Raw genomic sequence first — 16,331 nt, 5'->3', positions numbered from 1 at the left:
TTTAATTACTTCCTAGTTTTAAGTTTTAATCATTTGTTTAATTCTGCCGTTTATCGGCCCTGAGAAGATCTTCGAGGGGCGTTCTTGCAGATAGGATGGCCATATTTGCAACTTCTTCCGGCACATTTATTATGTAGTTGTATACCCGGACGGGCTCCTCATCCTAATTAAATCTTACGTTTGAACCTAATTAGCAACAAGGCGGCTCGGTAATGTGCAATGGCACATAAGGTTCCGACCCCGCCCATCCACAATTTTGGCATAATTGTCTACCAAATGAGGAACAGATAGAAAAACCCAAAAAATATTTTTTGCGAATCCCAAAAAAGCCCAAGTCTTTCAAAAAATTCTGTATGAACGATGAGATAACCTCCAAAACAAATAACTCAGTGGAGTAAAAATTGATGCATTAGATTGCTGTAATTTGTCAATATTAAGAAAGCGAGTCAAAACGAACAGCAAAATCAAACAACAACAACAACAAACATTAATTACATCAAAAAATTTATGTCCCTCTTAAAAACTAAATTCAATAACAAAGTCAACATACCGTCAGATAAACCTGAAACTAAACAAAAATAACTTATAAATCACCAGAAAACATATGCGACCAGTCCATAAAAAGGTTTGGTAACAATTATACAAAAAAGAACAAAAACAGAAAAGTAAAAAAAATTAACTTATTTTTTTGAAACAATTAACTTCAAAGTAATAAATACCATTAGGAATAAATTAATATTACCACAAATTTGCGATTACCACTGCTTCTATAGAAGGGCACTAGGACCTGACCTTATTCATTTTTTAGAGCGGCTAAAAAGAACAACAAAGAACAAACAAAATTTGAAACTTGCCAGAAAACGCTGTCAAAACCGTCAAGCCAAATTTGGCACTCAAAATATATTTGATTGCGCCTTCTTCAAACAGCTATAATGTAGTACGTGGCCATTCATTAGTAAGACTAGGTAACAAGTAGACAAAAAAGCGAAGTGCTAAAGTATGTAATACTTTTAATTTTTTTTCGAAACAAAATTACATTCAATGTCATGAAAGGCATTAATTACAAAAAGAGCTATTTAAATATCGTCGTTTTTTCATAAAAAGGAAACCCTCGAGACCTGTAATTATCCAGAATATTTCTTGCATCTACAAAAAGAACGTCAAATATGACAAAAATCAAATTAATTTAATTTTTTTTGTGAAAAAGCGGTGTCGAAGCCAGTAAGGTCATAACAAAATCTTTAAAAAAAAGATTTTGGGACACCAATCCCTTTTATTCCCTTGACACCCATAATGTCATATTTGACCTGTAATCAACTAACGAGATTAGGTAACAAAAAGAAACATAAAAAGAACAAAATTGCGAAGTTAAAAAAGTTTTTTTTTTTTAATTTTGGAAAACGATGGGTTTGAAAGTCATAAAAGCCATCAGCTATCTGCTAATATCAGAATATCGGTTTTTCTATTCTTCCATGAAAAGTCAATGAAAGCTATCACTATACAGGAAATTTCATACGACCGAAATGACAAAGTATAAATGACAGTTAAGACAAAATTAAAAAATTCAATTGATTTCTTCAAGAAAGAGGCGTCGAGGCCATTAAAACGATGATTTATATCTTTCAGGATTTTAATATGTTCAATTTTGCTTTAATTTGAATGCTAATAAGGTGACATGAGAACTGTCAATAATGTGATAATGTGACAAAATTGGAAAACGTGAAAAACTGGCAAATATCAAAACAAACAAAAATCTAAAATCTTGTAGTATCAAAGCCAGAAAACAATAATTTCAGGCTTAAAACTGCAACCGAGAATAAATGTTAACTCAGTAGAAAGAAGAAGCAGTCTTTTTTTGCTGACACTAAGCTGGAAGTTGAACAAATTATGAAAAAAATAGAGGAAAAGTTAATTAAGCCATTATTTATTGAAAAGTCAATTATTTTTAAAAAATAAACGACCATAAACTTTCAATTGAAAAACTAAATGCATTAGCCTGGAGGTGTTTAGCAAGCGAATTGGTTGGACCTATCACTCCTGAGCTTTGATTTGATATGTTCTGTTCTTTATTATTAAAAAAAAGTCTTTTTTTTTTAAAAAAAAGACCGACTGATTACAACCCGATTTTTTTTGGATTGCAACAGTCCAAGAATGGCCCAAAACTACCCCTGTTAATACTTATTGTCCGTTAAGAACAATTGATTTTTCGAATATTGTAGATATAGATAATTTCTGAGTTGAAACTCAAAATAAATTTTGCATTTTTGATAATCAACGAGTAAAGTTAGCAAAAAACGGCAAAGTTTTAACTGCAAGGCACTCTCTGCGGACTCTGAGGTAGAAATAGCCCCCCTCTGAGTCTACAAAGATTGTATGAGTGTTGTTTGGGGGTGTACTGTAGGCAAATTTAATCAAAGTGGACTAAAGTAGCTTATTTCGTGCTGTTGTTGATGAAAAAGGCTAAATTTTGAAATGTTTATCCAGATTTTTTGACCAAAAAATTAAATCAAAACAATCAAAAATGCTTGTTCGTCTTCAAAAATAAAATCAACGACACTATTCTTAAAAATTATAACAAATTTTAGCAAAATTGACGAAAATTTAGGCAAAAATTCCGGAAAATGTGAATGAAAACAACGTGAATTCACTCTTCTTTTCTCAGAAGTTTAAGCCTCGATAACTCCCTGTAGAAAACGAAAATTAAAAAAATCTTTTTAATTCCATATTCTACGCTGGACGAGCTTTCTAATGATACCAGTCTCAACTCTCTACGATGAATATATCGAGCGGCGAAAATTCACGGAACAAAAAAAAAAAACCCAGTTGAGTATATAGTTCCTCCCCCCTCAAGAGGGTCGGAACAATTATACAATGTTATATACGATTCTTAGTATAACCATGAAACCGTCGAGATGTCAGCGCCGTTCCAGCTTATTTTGTAAGAAATGCGCTGAATGCGCTGAACTTATGTAAAAGCGCTGAAATTATGAGAGTATGCTGAAATTTTAAAAATTCAGTTTATCTTTAGCGCAGTTCTTACATAATTTTCAGCGCTTTTTTCAACGCATTTCTTACAAAGCTTCAGCGCAGTCTTAGTGCAGTTTCAGCGTTTCCGTCTCAAAATTTCAGAAACATTTCCTGGCTCGGGATACAAAGAAATTTTTTAAAGGCAGAACTATCAACTTCAGTTATAAAATGGTGTTCTAAAAGTTAAATTGTAGAGACAATTGATCACCATTGTTTTACGATTGAGGAGAGCTGAGCGAGGGGGGAGGGAGTTCTGTCATCTTAGGTTCAGGAAGACTTTGATTTCCTTTCTGAGGACGATAAGATTCATCGAGCAGCGATCAGAAAAGATAAAAAGTGTTATCAAGATTTGTCAAGATTTTGTCAAGAGCTGTCAAGAAGTTTTCTTGGTCTATCTTGATAAGATCTTACCAGGATCTTATCAAGATTTACTCTGAAAGGTTGGTTTTTTTAAGATCTTGGGAAGATGTTTCAAGTTTTGCAAGCGATGTCGAGATCATGCATGTCTTATCAAGGTCTATCAAGTTTCGATTCACTGTGAAAACATGGGACATTTATATAAACAATGTTATGCAATCAGAATTAAGTTGCTGTGGGGCAAAATTGTTTTTAGGAAAGATTTGTATTGCAATTTTCACTTGCACTCAATTCTCTTACCCATGTTTCGGCATAAATCCTTCCCCTCCCCTCCCTCAGGGGTTGTATAAGTGCCCAGTTTGTCATTTGACAAGGAAAAGTGGTGACAAATTTATGCGAAGCCTTCATTTGCAACAAGAATGCAACCTCGTCTAATCTATGCAGATGAGAGTTCTAGGGGACACCGTGTAATTTGATAGCGCAATATATATTTTTTGGAAAAAGGGGCTCGATAGAAGAAAAATGGAATGAATTTGATGCTAGGAGTTGTGGACACTCGGGTACAGTTTTGAGTAACTTTAGGTTCAACCCTTATGAACCAGATTTGTACTTTTCAGTTCATTTTGTACAGGTAAATGCGAATTTTGATTTAAAAGAATCTTGATGGTAAAAAATTTATTAAAAATTTAATTTTTTTTGATTTTCTGAATCAAATACTACTTCTGTGAGATGTCATACCTTATCATGATTTTTGAAATGTACATTTTTCCAACAGGGCTATCTTAAGTTGGAGTAGCTGCTGGATTAAAAATCGCCGCTGGATTAAAAATTTTTGTACTAAAATATTTTCCTTGAAAATGAAATGTTTCGTCACTTGGCTTCGCAAGAAAAAAAATGTTTTGATGGTAATACTGGTTTTGGGTGATAAAAGCTCTACTGTGATTACACCTAATTTAATCAACATATTCATGGATTTCAATTTCTTTCCCAAAACGAACTTTTCGTTCCACATTTTATTTGTATCAACATCAAATTGCAGACATTGTTTAAAATCAAATGTGCGCCGCAGCTGGTAGTCTAGGAACCCAGAAAGTTCTCATGCTTCTGTGTGTGATGGCACAAAAAAATCCCACATTAGCATTTGAGAGTTTACAATTCATCATATTACTACATGTGAATTAGTAGAGTAAGTACGTTTGTTTTATGGATAGATTTTGTAGAGTAGCCTACGAAATTTTCATCTGTTCTATTTGAAAAATTAGAAATAAAATGGAATCTCGGCTTTTTCAGAGAAACTAAAAATATCAATCAGCCTTCATGGACAAAATCACGCTCCTATTTTTTAAAACTTTATTAACAGAAGGGTATTGTTATGACAGCAACATAAAACAGTTGAATCTAAATTCTGAGTGCCATTAACGCGCTGATCCTGCCTCATTAGTTGAACTGGTTTTTGTTTACATATTATAACAAATTTTAATAGTTTGATATAATCCCAGTTTAAAGTGGTTTGTATATCAAACTATGGCTTTTTCACAAAAAGCGCATTGTTGCCGAAACGAAGTCCAAATGTACTATCGAAATTTCAATGCAATTTTAATGCAATCATTTCTTTTCTTGCATTTCCTGACAATTAAAAACAAATAAAACATATGTAAGAACAGAAGCAGCAAGTTTTTTTATCTCATTCTATTCAGAGCATCAGCTTTTTTTGTCAGACTGCTTGATTTGTAACTCTCTCCTTTTGTTTTACAAACGCTGCAATAGTGTACAGTGAAGCAAAATAAATCAGTATCATTCTTTTCTTATTATTTTATAAGGATAAATTTTACAGTCAGATGGAAAAGTTGCTCACAATTTTAGTGAATCTTTTGTGATTAGCAGCGTTTGTTTGAATGTTATTTAATTAGAACGATTAATTGAATTCTGCGTGTAAAAAATGATTCCTTGCAAAATGTTGAAAAATTGGCAAAACGACATCTTCATTGACAAAAAAAGCGTAACTTGCGCTGATTTATAGTTTTAAAATTTTAAAAATTAAAAATGTGATTACCTTGCGAAACTGATAACAAACTCAGGCTTTTCGAAATCTTTTTTTTTTCATTAGCGCAAACGGAAAACGAGTAGCGTAATTTTATCAACAAAAAATAATATTTCGATACCATTAAACAAAATTTTTTTTTATATATACTACCGACAGAGTAAGAATTGTGAAGCGAATTAGGAGTAAAAACCGAACTTCTCGACCAGTCCCAATAGAAAAACTGTTAAACATATTAGAATGACGCCCTATTAATTGTGAAGTGCAATCGAAACTGTCCTTTTAGCACAAAAATTCAGTTTTGGTTAAAACAATAACAAATACTGCTGCAAAAATTTATTAGTTGCCTTAACGATAATGTTTATGCTTTTTCTTGATAAGCATAAACGAATTAAAAGTAACATAAAACAAGAAACAAAGATGCGGGATTTTGGCCCCGCCTTGAGTTCAAGGTATCGTTTGCACGTTGTAGCAGTGCTACATACAAAAATTCTTTTTATTGCTATCTGATGCAATCCTACCGTGCTATTGCTCTAATCTATGTCAGCATAGTGAATCAACCAATCACACTATGCCACCTGTCAAAAAGTATAAAACATCAATATAAAAAGCAGTGAATTTGCAGTAGAAGCACTTTTTCCAACTCTGAGAGGATTCAATCCACTCGCTGGCGATTCAAGTCCAGCAGCTGAGGAATATCCGCCAACAACAACAAGCTCTGTTGAGAGCAGTGGCTAAATGCTTAGCGATATAGCTCGAGCAGTAAGAGCTAATGCTTAGATTATTTCCTCACTTTAGTAATACAAACAGTTATGTGCTATATTAGATAATGATGACTGTAGCTAAGTAGGTATTTCCAATTCAACATCCCATTATCCACACAATCTTTTTACTCTAAAAACGTCAGCCAAAGTGAAATTATAAAGTTATATTTTTTCATCAAAGATGCAGCCGTTCTGTACGCTGAAGCTATTGTTTTTGTATTGTTTGGCATAGCTATTCCAATTGAAAACTTACAGCCTAAAAACTACGAACTGGTTCTACTGCTTGCCATTGGTTCGTCGAGCACGACCTGGTTAAATGCTTTTTAATTAAGATGACCCGGGTTGAATTGTTCCGCCCAAAATGATGTAAGAGTGAGGCTGCAATGGGAGGATTTTTCAGCAAAAAGCAGCTCAAAACTTTTACGTCTTTTTGGGCTGCATTGGGCTTCCAAGGGGGGTAAAACGATGTAAGAGTTCGGGGGTAATTTGTCTTTTACCCCCTCACTCTTACACCATTTTACCCCCTTGGCAGACCAAAAAATCTGTAAGAATGGGGGGTTAACTTGTCTTTTACCCCCTCACTCTTACACCATTTTACCCCACTCGGAAGCCTAATGCAGCACAAAAATATGTAAGAGTTTTCAGCTGAATTTTCCTCAAAAATCCTCCCATTGCAGCCCCACTCTTACATCATTTTACTCCCCTTGGCAGCCCAACTCTTACATCGTTTTACCCCCCCCCCCCCACCCTGGCAGCCCAACACTTACATCATTTTACCCCCTCAAACTTACATTTTTTTAGCCCCCATACCAGAAGACTGCCAGTCTTGAACTCACAACCTCTGTACCCTCAGCTGCGTCGCCTTATCCTCCAGACCATCAAAGCTTGTCCAACTCTTGACGGTCTATATATATGAATAATACTTGTTAGAATTGCCCCATCTCAACAAATTACCTCCACACTCTTACATCGTTTTACCCCCCCCCCAGAACAAATTACCCCCTCACTCTTACACCATTTCATTCCCCTTGGCAGCCCAACTATTACATCATTTTAACCCCTCTGAACAAATAACCCCCTCAGTCTTACACCAATTTGTCCCCCTTGGCAGCCCAACTCTTACGTCATTAGACCCCCTCTGAACGAATTACCCCCTCACTCTTACACCATTTTACCCATCTTGGCAGCCCAACTCTCACATCGTTTTACCCCCTTTGGACAATTTACCCCCTCACTCTTACACCATTTTACCCCCCCCCCCTTGGCAGCCCGACTCCTACATCATTTTACCCCCCCCCCCCTGAACAAATTACCCCCTCACTCTTACACCATTTTACCCCCCTTGGCAGCTCAAATCTTAGCTCATGTTACGCCCTCTGGACAAAATAACCCCTCACTCTTACAACATTTTACCCCCCTTGGCAACCCAACTCTTACCTCATTTTACCCTCTCTGGACAAATTACCCCCTCACTCTTACACCACTTTACCCCCTTGGCAGCCCAACTCTTACATCATTTTGCCCCCTCTGAACAAATTGCCCCCTCACTCTTACACCATTTTACCCCCCTTGGCAGCCCAACTCTTACATCATTTTAGACTCTCTGGACAATTTACCCCCTCACTCTTACAACATTTTACCACCCTTGGCAGCCCAACTCTTACATCATTTTAACACCTCTGAACAAATTACCCCCTCAGTCTTACACCATTTTACCCACCTTGGCAGACCAACTCTTACATCGTTTTACCCCCTCTGGACAATTTACCCCCTAACTCTTACACCAATTTACCCCCCTTGGCAGCCCGACTCCTATATCATTTTACCCCCCCCCCTGAACAAATTACCCCCTCACTCTTACACCATTTTATCCCCTTGGCAGCCCAACTCTTACATCATTTTACCCCCTCTGATCAAATTGCCCCCTCACTCTTACACCATTCTCCCCCCTTGGCAGCTCAACTCTTAGCTCATATTACCCCCCCTCCCTGGACAAATTACCCCCTCACTCTTACACCATTTTATCCCCCTTGGCAGCGCAACTTTTACATCATTTTACCCCCTCTGAACAATTTACCCCCTCACTCTTACAACATTTTACCCCCCTTGGCAGCCCAACTCTTACATCATTTTACCCCCTCTGGACAATTTACCCCCTAACTCTTACACCAATTTACCCCCCTTGGCAGCCCGACTCCTACATCATTTTACCCCCCCCCTGAACAAATTACCCCCTCACTCTTACACCATTTTACCCCCCTTGGCAGCTCAAATCTTAGCTCATGTTACGCCCTCTGGACAAAATAATCCCTCACTCTTACACCATTTTACCCCCTTGGCAGCCCAACTCTTACATCATTTTACCCCCTCTGATCAAATTGCCCCCTCACTCTTACACCATTCCCCCCCTTGGCAGCTCAACTCTTAGCTCATATTACCCCCCCCCCCGGGACAAATTACCCCCTCACTCTTACACCGTTTCATCCCCCTTGGCAGCCCAACTTTTACATCATGTTACCCCCTCTGAACAAATTACCCCCTAACTCTTACACCAATTTACCCCCCTTGGCAGCCCGACTCCTACATCATTTTACCCCCCCCCCCCCCCCTGAACAAATTACCCCCTCACTCTTACACCATTTTACCCCCCTTGGCAGCTCAAATCTTAGCTCATGTTACGCCCTCTGGACAAAATAAACCCTCACTCTTGCAACTTTTTACCCCCTTTGGCACCCCAACTCTTACCTCATTTTACCTTCTCTGGACAAATTACCCCCTCACTCTTACACCACTTTACCCCCTTGGCAGCCCAACTCTTACATCATTTTACCCCCACCCCCCCCCCCCCCTGAACAAATTGCCCCCTCACTCTTACACCATTTTACCCCCCTTGGCAGCCCAACTCTTACATCATTTTAGCCTCTCTGGACAATTTACCCCCTCACTCTTACAACATTTTACCACCCTTGGCAGCCCAACTCTTACCTCATTTTAATCCCTCTGAACAAATTACCCTCTCAGTCTTACAGCATTTTACCCACCTTGGCAGCCCAACTCTTACATCGTTTTACCCCCTCTGGACAATTTACCCCCTAACTCTTACACCAATTTACCCTCCTTGGCAGCCCGACTCCTACATCATTTTACCCCCCCCCCCCCCCTGAACAAATTACCCCCTCACTCTTACACCATTTTACCCCCCTTGGCAGCTCAAATCTTAGCTCATGTTACGCCCTCTGGACAAAATAAACCCTCACTCTTACACCATTTTACCCCCTTGGCAGCCCAACTCTTACATCATTTTACCCCCTCTGATCAAATTGCCCCCTCACTCTTACACCATTCCCCCTCTTGGCAGCTCAACTCTTAGCTCATATTACACCCCCCCTGGACAAATTACCCCCTCACTCTTACACCATTTTATCCCCCTTGGCAGCCCAACTCTTACATAATTTTAGCCTCTCTGGACAATTTAACCCCTCACTCTTACAACATTTTACCACCCTTGGCAGCCCAACTCTTACCTCATTTTAATCCCTCTGAACAAATTACCCTCTCAGTCTTACACCATTTTACCCACCTTGGCAGCCCAACTCTTACATCGTTTTACCCCCTCTGGACAATTTACCCCCTAACTCTTACACCAATTTACCCTCCTTGGCAGCCCGACTCCTACATCATTTTACCCCCCCCCCCCCTGAACAAATTACCCCCTCACTCTTACACCATTTTACCCCCCTTGGCAGCTCAAATCTTAGCTCATGTTACGCCCTCTGGACAAAATAACCCCTCACTCTTACACCATTTTACCCCCTTGGCAGCCCAACTCTTACATCTTTTTACCCCCTCTGATCAAATTGCCCCCTCACTCTTACACCATTCCCCCCCTTGGCAGCTCAACTCTTAGCTCATATTACGCCCCCCCTGGACAAATTACCCCCTCACTCTTACACCATTTTATCCCCCTTGGCAGCCCAACTTTTACATCATTTTACCCCCTCTGAACAATTTACCCCCTCACTCTTACAACATTTTACCCCCCTTGGCAACCCAACTCTTACATCATTTTACCCTCTCTGGACAACTTAACCCGTCACACTTACACCATTTTACCCACCTTGGCAGTCCAACTCTTACATCATTTTACCCCCCCTGAAAAAATTACCCCCTCACTCTTACACCATTTTACCCCCCTTGGCAGTCCAACTCGTACATCATTTTACCCCCTCTGAATTTCAATCAGGGGGGAGAGGGGTGATTCCTGGAAAGTCCTCTCATTCCAGCCCATTGCAGCCCACTCTTACATGGCAATTTCAGTCAGGGGTAATTCCTGAAAAGTCCTCCCATTGCAGCCCATTGCAGCCCACTCTTACATGGCAATTCCAGTCATGGGGGTAATTCCTGAAAAATCCTCCCATTGCAGCCCATTGCAGCCCACTCTTAAATGGCAATTTCAGTCAGGGGGGGTAATTCCTGAAAAGTCCTCCCATTGCAGCCAATTGCAGCCCACTCTTACATGGCAATTTCAGTCAGGGGGATAATTTCTGAAAAGTCCTCCCATTGCAGCCCATTGCAGCCCACTCTTACATGGCAATTTGAATCGGGGGGTGGGGTAATTCTTCAAAAGTCCTCCCATTGCAGCCCAACTCTTACATCATTTTACAACCTCTGAACAAATTACCCCCACACTCTTACATCAATTTACCCCTAATAGACAAATTACCCCCCACTCTTACGTCAAAATGGGAGGATTTTAGGGAGGACATTCGACCCGGGGAGTGATTGACACAAGCCAGAAAAAGTTATAATAGCAAAGCAATTTCTTTAGCATTGTAATTATGTCAAACGAAACAAAGTTGTTTGCCAGTTTGAGAAACATAACTGGATAAGTCTTGAACTACAATGCAACGATATGGGAAACGCAAGACGAGGTTTTACGACAGATTTGTTTACATAGAGCTGTTCATCATACTTGATATTTTTTTAAAAAAAAACAATTTTCGATCTATTAGAAGTGCTTATAATTCTAATGCTCAGGTATGGTCAAAAACAGTGAAAATCATTGTGCGAAATTGCTCGATAGAAGAGCAATATGGAAGCAGAAAGTAACTATTATTAAAATAAGTCACAACAAAGTATCTATAAGATTCCAAAACGAAGCATATTTGGCGTTCTTAGTTTAGTTTTTTTTAGTTTGGCGTTCTTAGTTTAAAAAAATGACGGCAAACATTTTTACGTGCTCCAGAGTCAATAAAGCTCTCAGCTATTTACAAGACCGCTGAAACAATAACCCGTTTATATTATTAGACGGTTACTAGAACCTGATAACACACTGCTCTTCAGATCTGAAGCTGGAAATACAATAGCCGCGAACACTACTACTTTACTAAACAAAGTTAAAAAATTTTTTTGAACAAAAGTTGTCAAAATCGAGAAAGGGACGAAATACTTGTTGCTTAAAACAATTCGAATTGTTATAATGAAGACACCTGGTAGTCTCCAAAAACGCAACACCGAACTGCAAAGGTGATTACAACATATCCGAACGATAGTAAAGCAATTTAACTTAATTGGAAATTTTGTTTCTTAGAAGCTAAAACCTTGCAATTAAAACTTTTAACAAATGCAACTATTGTTTCACTAAACAACGAGCAGTTAAAATTTCTCATTATTAAAACTCCCAATGACCAATTCGTAAAACTGTAATTAAGAATTGACAAAATTTATTTAGTGTTTTAAAAATGAGGTCGTAAATAAATCAGATAGAGAAGAGAAACAGCACGTGATAATATATTGTCGCAAATGACAATTCCACTAAAAATTCAGACTCTGGAAACATACTTGATACCTCCGGCAAAAACATATTTTCTTTTGAAAACTGTAGTGCGTCGCGGTGATTAAAGTCAAGCTCCAAAAAAGATTGCTAAATGAAATCAAAAATATTATTCAAAATGTGTGAACGACCCTCCACTATCTAACGACTAAAATCTAACTCTCCATAACTAGACCTTTATAATTTGGAAGTTAAAAAGTCGACGATTTTCATTTCAATTAATGATTCTGATAATTTTCACTGAATGATTAAGAACCAATTTTGAACACAACAAACTCAATGATGAGCAAAATATCATCACATCTAAAAACTTTAGATAAAAATATCTAAAACTTTCTAAAAAATATCATCACAACTAAAATAATTTATATTTCTCAGATTTTAAACGTTGATATATCTTATTTTGTTAATTTCCTGATTTTTATCAGAAAAGTTAATCAATCTGAGTTTTCTGTTGAAGAATCTGGCTATTATGATGGATTTAAATATCTTTCTATATCTCAATCTAGCATTATGAACAGAGGGGAAGGAGTCATAAATTGATCAAATTTGAATTTGCTAAAAATGGGTTGAAAGTGTGCCTCAAAAATTTTTTCTCAAAAAACGAAAATCTTTTACACAAACAGTGCTTTTGGATACCGTCAGAAGAGCCGCTAGATGGGATTGATTAAATAACCATTTTGAGAAGTAAATTGACGTATATTCTAACCAAAACTGGAGCAATAGTGTTTTTTTTCCAAAAAAGCATAATTCCTAAAAGTAATCATTCATGACGCATAACGCTTTAATTTGATACCACATATGTTAGCCTAGGATAAATTCGAAAAAAAAATTGAAAGATTTTTGAACAAAAAAGTGGGTCTAGCTTGAAGTTCTTTTTTTTCATGAAAATGTAGGAACAAATGGTTGAAGCTAAGCTAATGGACACAAAATAATTGATAAATAATTGATAATACTGACAAATAATTGATAGGGAACTGACATACCAAAATCAACTAAATAAGGTTATCAGTAAAATGGCATCAGCAATCAGATCATTATATTTGGTTCGTTATCAGGTACCGCTAAAAACAATAATAAATCTTTTTAAATCACTAGTTTTGTCTCATTTAGATTTTAGCGCAATTTTTTTTTCAAAATTTACCATCTTACTCTATCGACAGAATTAACAAACAGATAAAGTGGGGAATAAAACTTTGCTTTATGAAAACCAAATACGATACTGCCAGAGATCTACTTCTGGAGACTAAAATTCTTCCAGCAGAGCTCCAAATAACACGGGTGTCTTTAAATAGGTTTTTCAATATTCTCCAACAAACAAGAAATCGCTCTAATAAACATTTCAGATTTTTCAGAAAACGTGCCTATTATTGTAAACAAACGAACCCAAAACAAAAATTTTCTTAGAACAAAAATGTAAGTCAAAATGGAGTAATGGTTCAATTGTTCGTAACTTTATTCGAAAATGGAACACACTTCCAATTACAATTAGAAAAGAAACGTCGAAGACCAAATTTAAACAAAAAGTTACAGCGGAAATGCTTAAACGACACAAAAGAGTTCTAATAGACAGAAGGGTTGCAGGATTTAAACATATTTTTTATTAAATTATTTTACGAAAACCGAACCTTAGTTTGTTATAAATTAGAAAAAAATAATGTTTGATTAATAAATTTCTAACATGTAACATTAACCAAGTGGTTAGTTTAATTTACATGTTTGCAGATTAAAAAAAATAGATCATCTTTTTGATGATTGGTGTCTGATGACCTATTAAGTAACTTTACAAGTTCCCACTAACATTTTGCTTGCAATCAATGCTAAACAGAGCACTCGAACAGAAAAGGTTACTTAAAGGAAGAAACGATCTTAAGTCGCTAAAACGCAAAAACAGACTTGACTTCAATGATACCACGGTAAATAGTAGGAACTTAAGTACAATTCAAAAAGTTGCCATGCAATGAGTATGGTTCTGATTTGCTCAAAAACAGTGAGAAATTCTGTGTAAAATTATTTAATACCTACACTAATTTTTTTAAGTGTTCCAATGAATCAAAATTAACCAGTAAAAGAATTACTTCTCTATATTATAATTCATTCAGGTATTTCTATTTCGAATCTCGAAGTCGCCTTCAAAGTGTGTAAAAACATGGATAAGAAAAAAAAGTGAAGATAAAATAATGACGATATAAGAAATTATAACTGGACATAACTTATGCGAAATTGTACACAGCAGAAGTACTTACACAATGAGAGTTTTAGAAGCGATGTCAAATAAAAAACTGAAAACAACAAGACATTTTTTGGTTACTGAAAACCAAAAATACTCTTACGGGACAGAAATTATAACTATGAAAATGTAAAAATATTGTCAATATCACCGTTGAATTGCTATCTGTTGCTCGGTTAAAGTCTTCAATACTATGGTTACTCAAATGAAAAAACTAAAAAAATGAAAAAATTGAAAACTATCAAACAATAAAAGGATGACAATATGCAAACAATAAAAGAGGAAATCCAAAAAAATATAGCTTATAATATTTGAAAGATTATCGTGAAATGATTCATAATTTTGAGCGTTAATATCTGCGAAACAGACAGATTCTAGACAATACCTACAACGTAACAATCATGGCAAATGGCGGAATTGTTTGTTCTGCAGGCTCTCAAAGGGAAACAGGGTAAAAGGCATAAATTTTTTTCAAAAAAATGCGAATTTCACCAAATTTCAATGTAAAAATAATTTCATTGTCAAAATTTGATTTCTGCTCAATAATTTCAAATAGAAATGAAATTAAAAAGAAATAGAAATTTTTAAACGCAAAATAGAAATGCAAAAAACTGGAAAATAGAACATGTTGTTTGTTTAATTTAGACGCTTAAAAATCCGAAAAGCAAAACTGTTCATTTTGTATCCAAAAATGTTAAAAAACAGACAAAAAACTACAAAGCGCTCAAAACTGCTTTCAAAAATTTTCTCTTTTCGCCTCTTTTAGATATAGACTGCTCTTAGACTCATTATGCTAATTTATAAATCGCAGTGGTTATGGGAATGTATTGGGTAGGGGTAGGGGGACATGATTATCTTAGGGGAATTTGATGGGAGGAGAAAGATCTCACGAATAGATTAATTGAAAAAATGAGGAGATCGGATGATTATCTTGCAAGATTCTTTCAAGTCGAGTGGTTATCTTGTAAAATTCTTGCACATCAAATGGCGATCTTGCAAGTGGACTGGTTGTCTATAAGTGGAAAGGTCGTGGCAGGGAGGGGATCTAATGGGAAAGACCCTCCGTTTTGGACTAACCTGGGTTGTGAAGTCTGGCGGTTCTCGACAACTATCATAAGATGAAAAGACGAACCAGTAATCCACACACATTACGCCACAACATCCCAACAAATTGATGAATGCCAAAAACAGGATGAATATCTCATACGTGCATTTACTTTTCTTCTGTATATAGACACTCGCCACGAGGAAGTTCAGAAGGGAGCCCAAAATTGCGCACGTGATCAGGAATGCCGACACTATTTTGCACTCGGTTCGGGTGAAAAACATGTTTTCAAATCTCGCCATGTCTATGCCTTCGCCCGTGTCGTTTCCGTCTCGGCTTTCGTTAAACGTGTCGTTTTTGAAGGTCATGTTTGCATTTGTGACTGTAGCTAGGTTGTTCGCCATTTTCCAGTTGGCGACAGTTTTCTATAATTTGAGGTAAATTTTTTGAGTTTGTCGCAAAACTAAAACAAACAAACAAAGAACGTAAGCAAACAACATTTATCATTTGTTCAGCGAGCAATAAAAAATTAAGAACATATACTGACAGATAATGGCGACCTGGCCGAGGCCGAGACGGGGTGTTAATATTGCCAAAGAATTTTAATCATGCAAGATTAACATCCGAATCCGACTGGGGCGATCACATCGTTGATCATAGATTTAAAACACAAATATTAATAAAAATGAACAGACGCCGCTTGAATGGTTATCACAACAAAAGTAAGGGGCAAAAAATTTACCTTTTTGCGAGAAAAAAGCATTCGGACTGAAACGTAATTCTGAAATAATGACTCAATATCAGTCTTTCACATTCTGTTTAGCTATCATTACGAACAATCAAAACCACAAACGAAGTTTTCTATATAATGTGTTTTATTTGTGCTTTATTATATTGTGTTTTATTAAATAAATTTGCGGAACCTAAAAAAAATGAATTTAGCTGAGAATACTTTAATATCTAAGCGACGGTTTAATATTTGTCTCAGTTTTAATGTTTGGAATCCAAAAAAAATATCAACTCGATTTTTACAA

General features: G+C 36.7%; 1 protein-coding gene across 1 annotated transcript in view; it reads right to left on the bottom strand.

The window, feature by feature from the left end:
- The window catches only part of LOC142339599 (uncharacterized), a 98,685-nt gene that overhangs the window by 24,675 nt on the left and 57,679 nt on the right, over positions 1-16,331 (bottom strand). Inside the window, exon 2 of the mRNA XM_075389749.1 lies at positions 15,330-15,760. Within this exon, the coding sequence (XP_075245864.1) occupies positions 15,330-15,701 (372 nt within the window). The 5' untranslated portion in view covers positions 15,702-15,760. The remainder of the gene's footprint in view (positions 1-15,329; positions 15,761-16,331) is intronic.

Source organism: Convolutriloba macropyga, chromosome 5 (genome assembly GCF_964194025.1).
Source record: "Convolutriloba macropyga chromosome 5, txConMacr16.3, whole genome shotgun sequence".
Classification (NCBI taxonomy): Eukaryota; Metazoa; Xenacoelomorpha; order Acoela; family Convolutidae; genus Convolutriloba; species Convolutriloba macropyga.
This window is presented reverse-complemented; position numbering and strand designations above follow the sequence as displayed.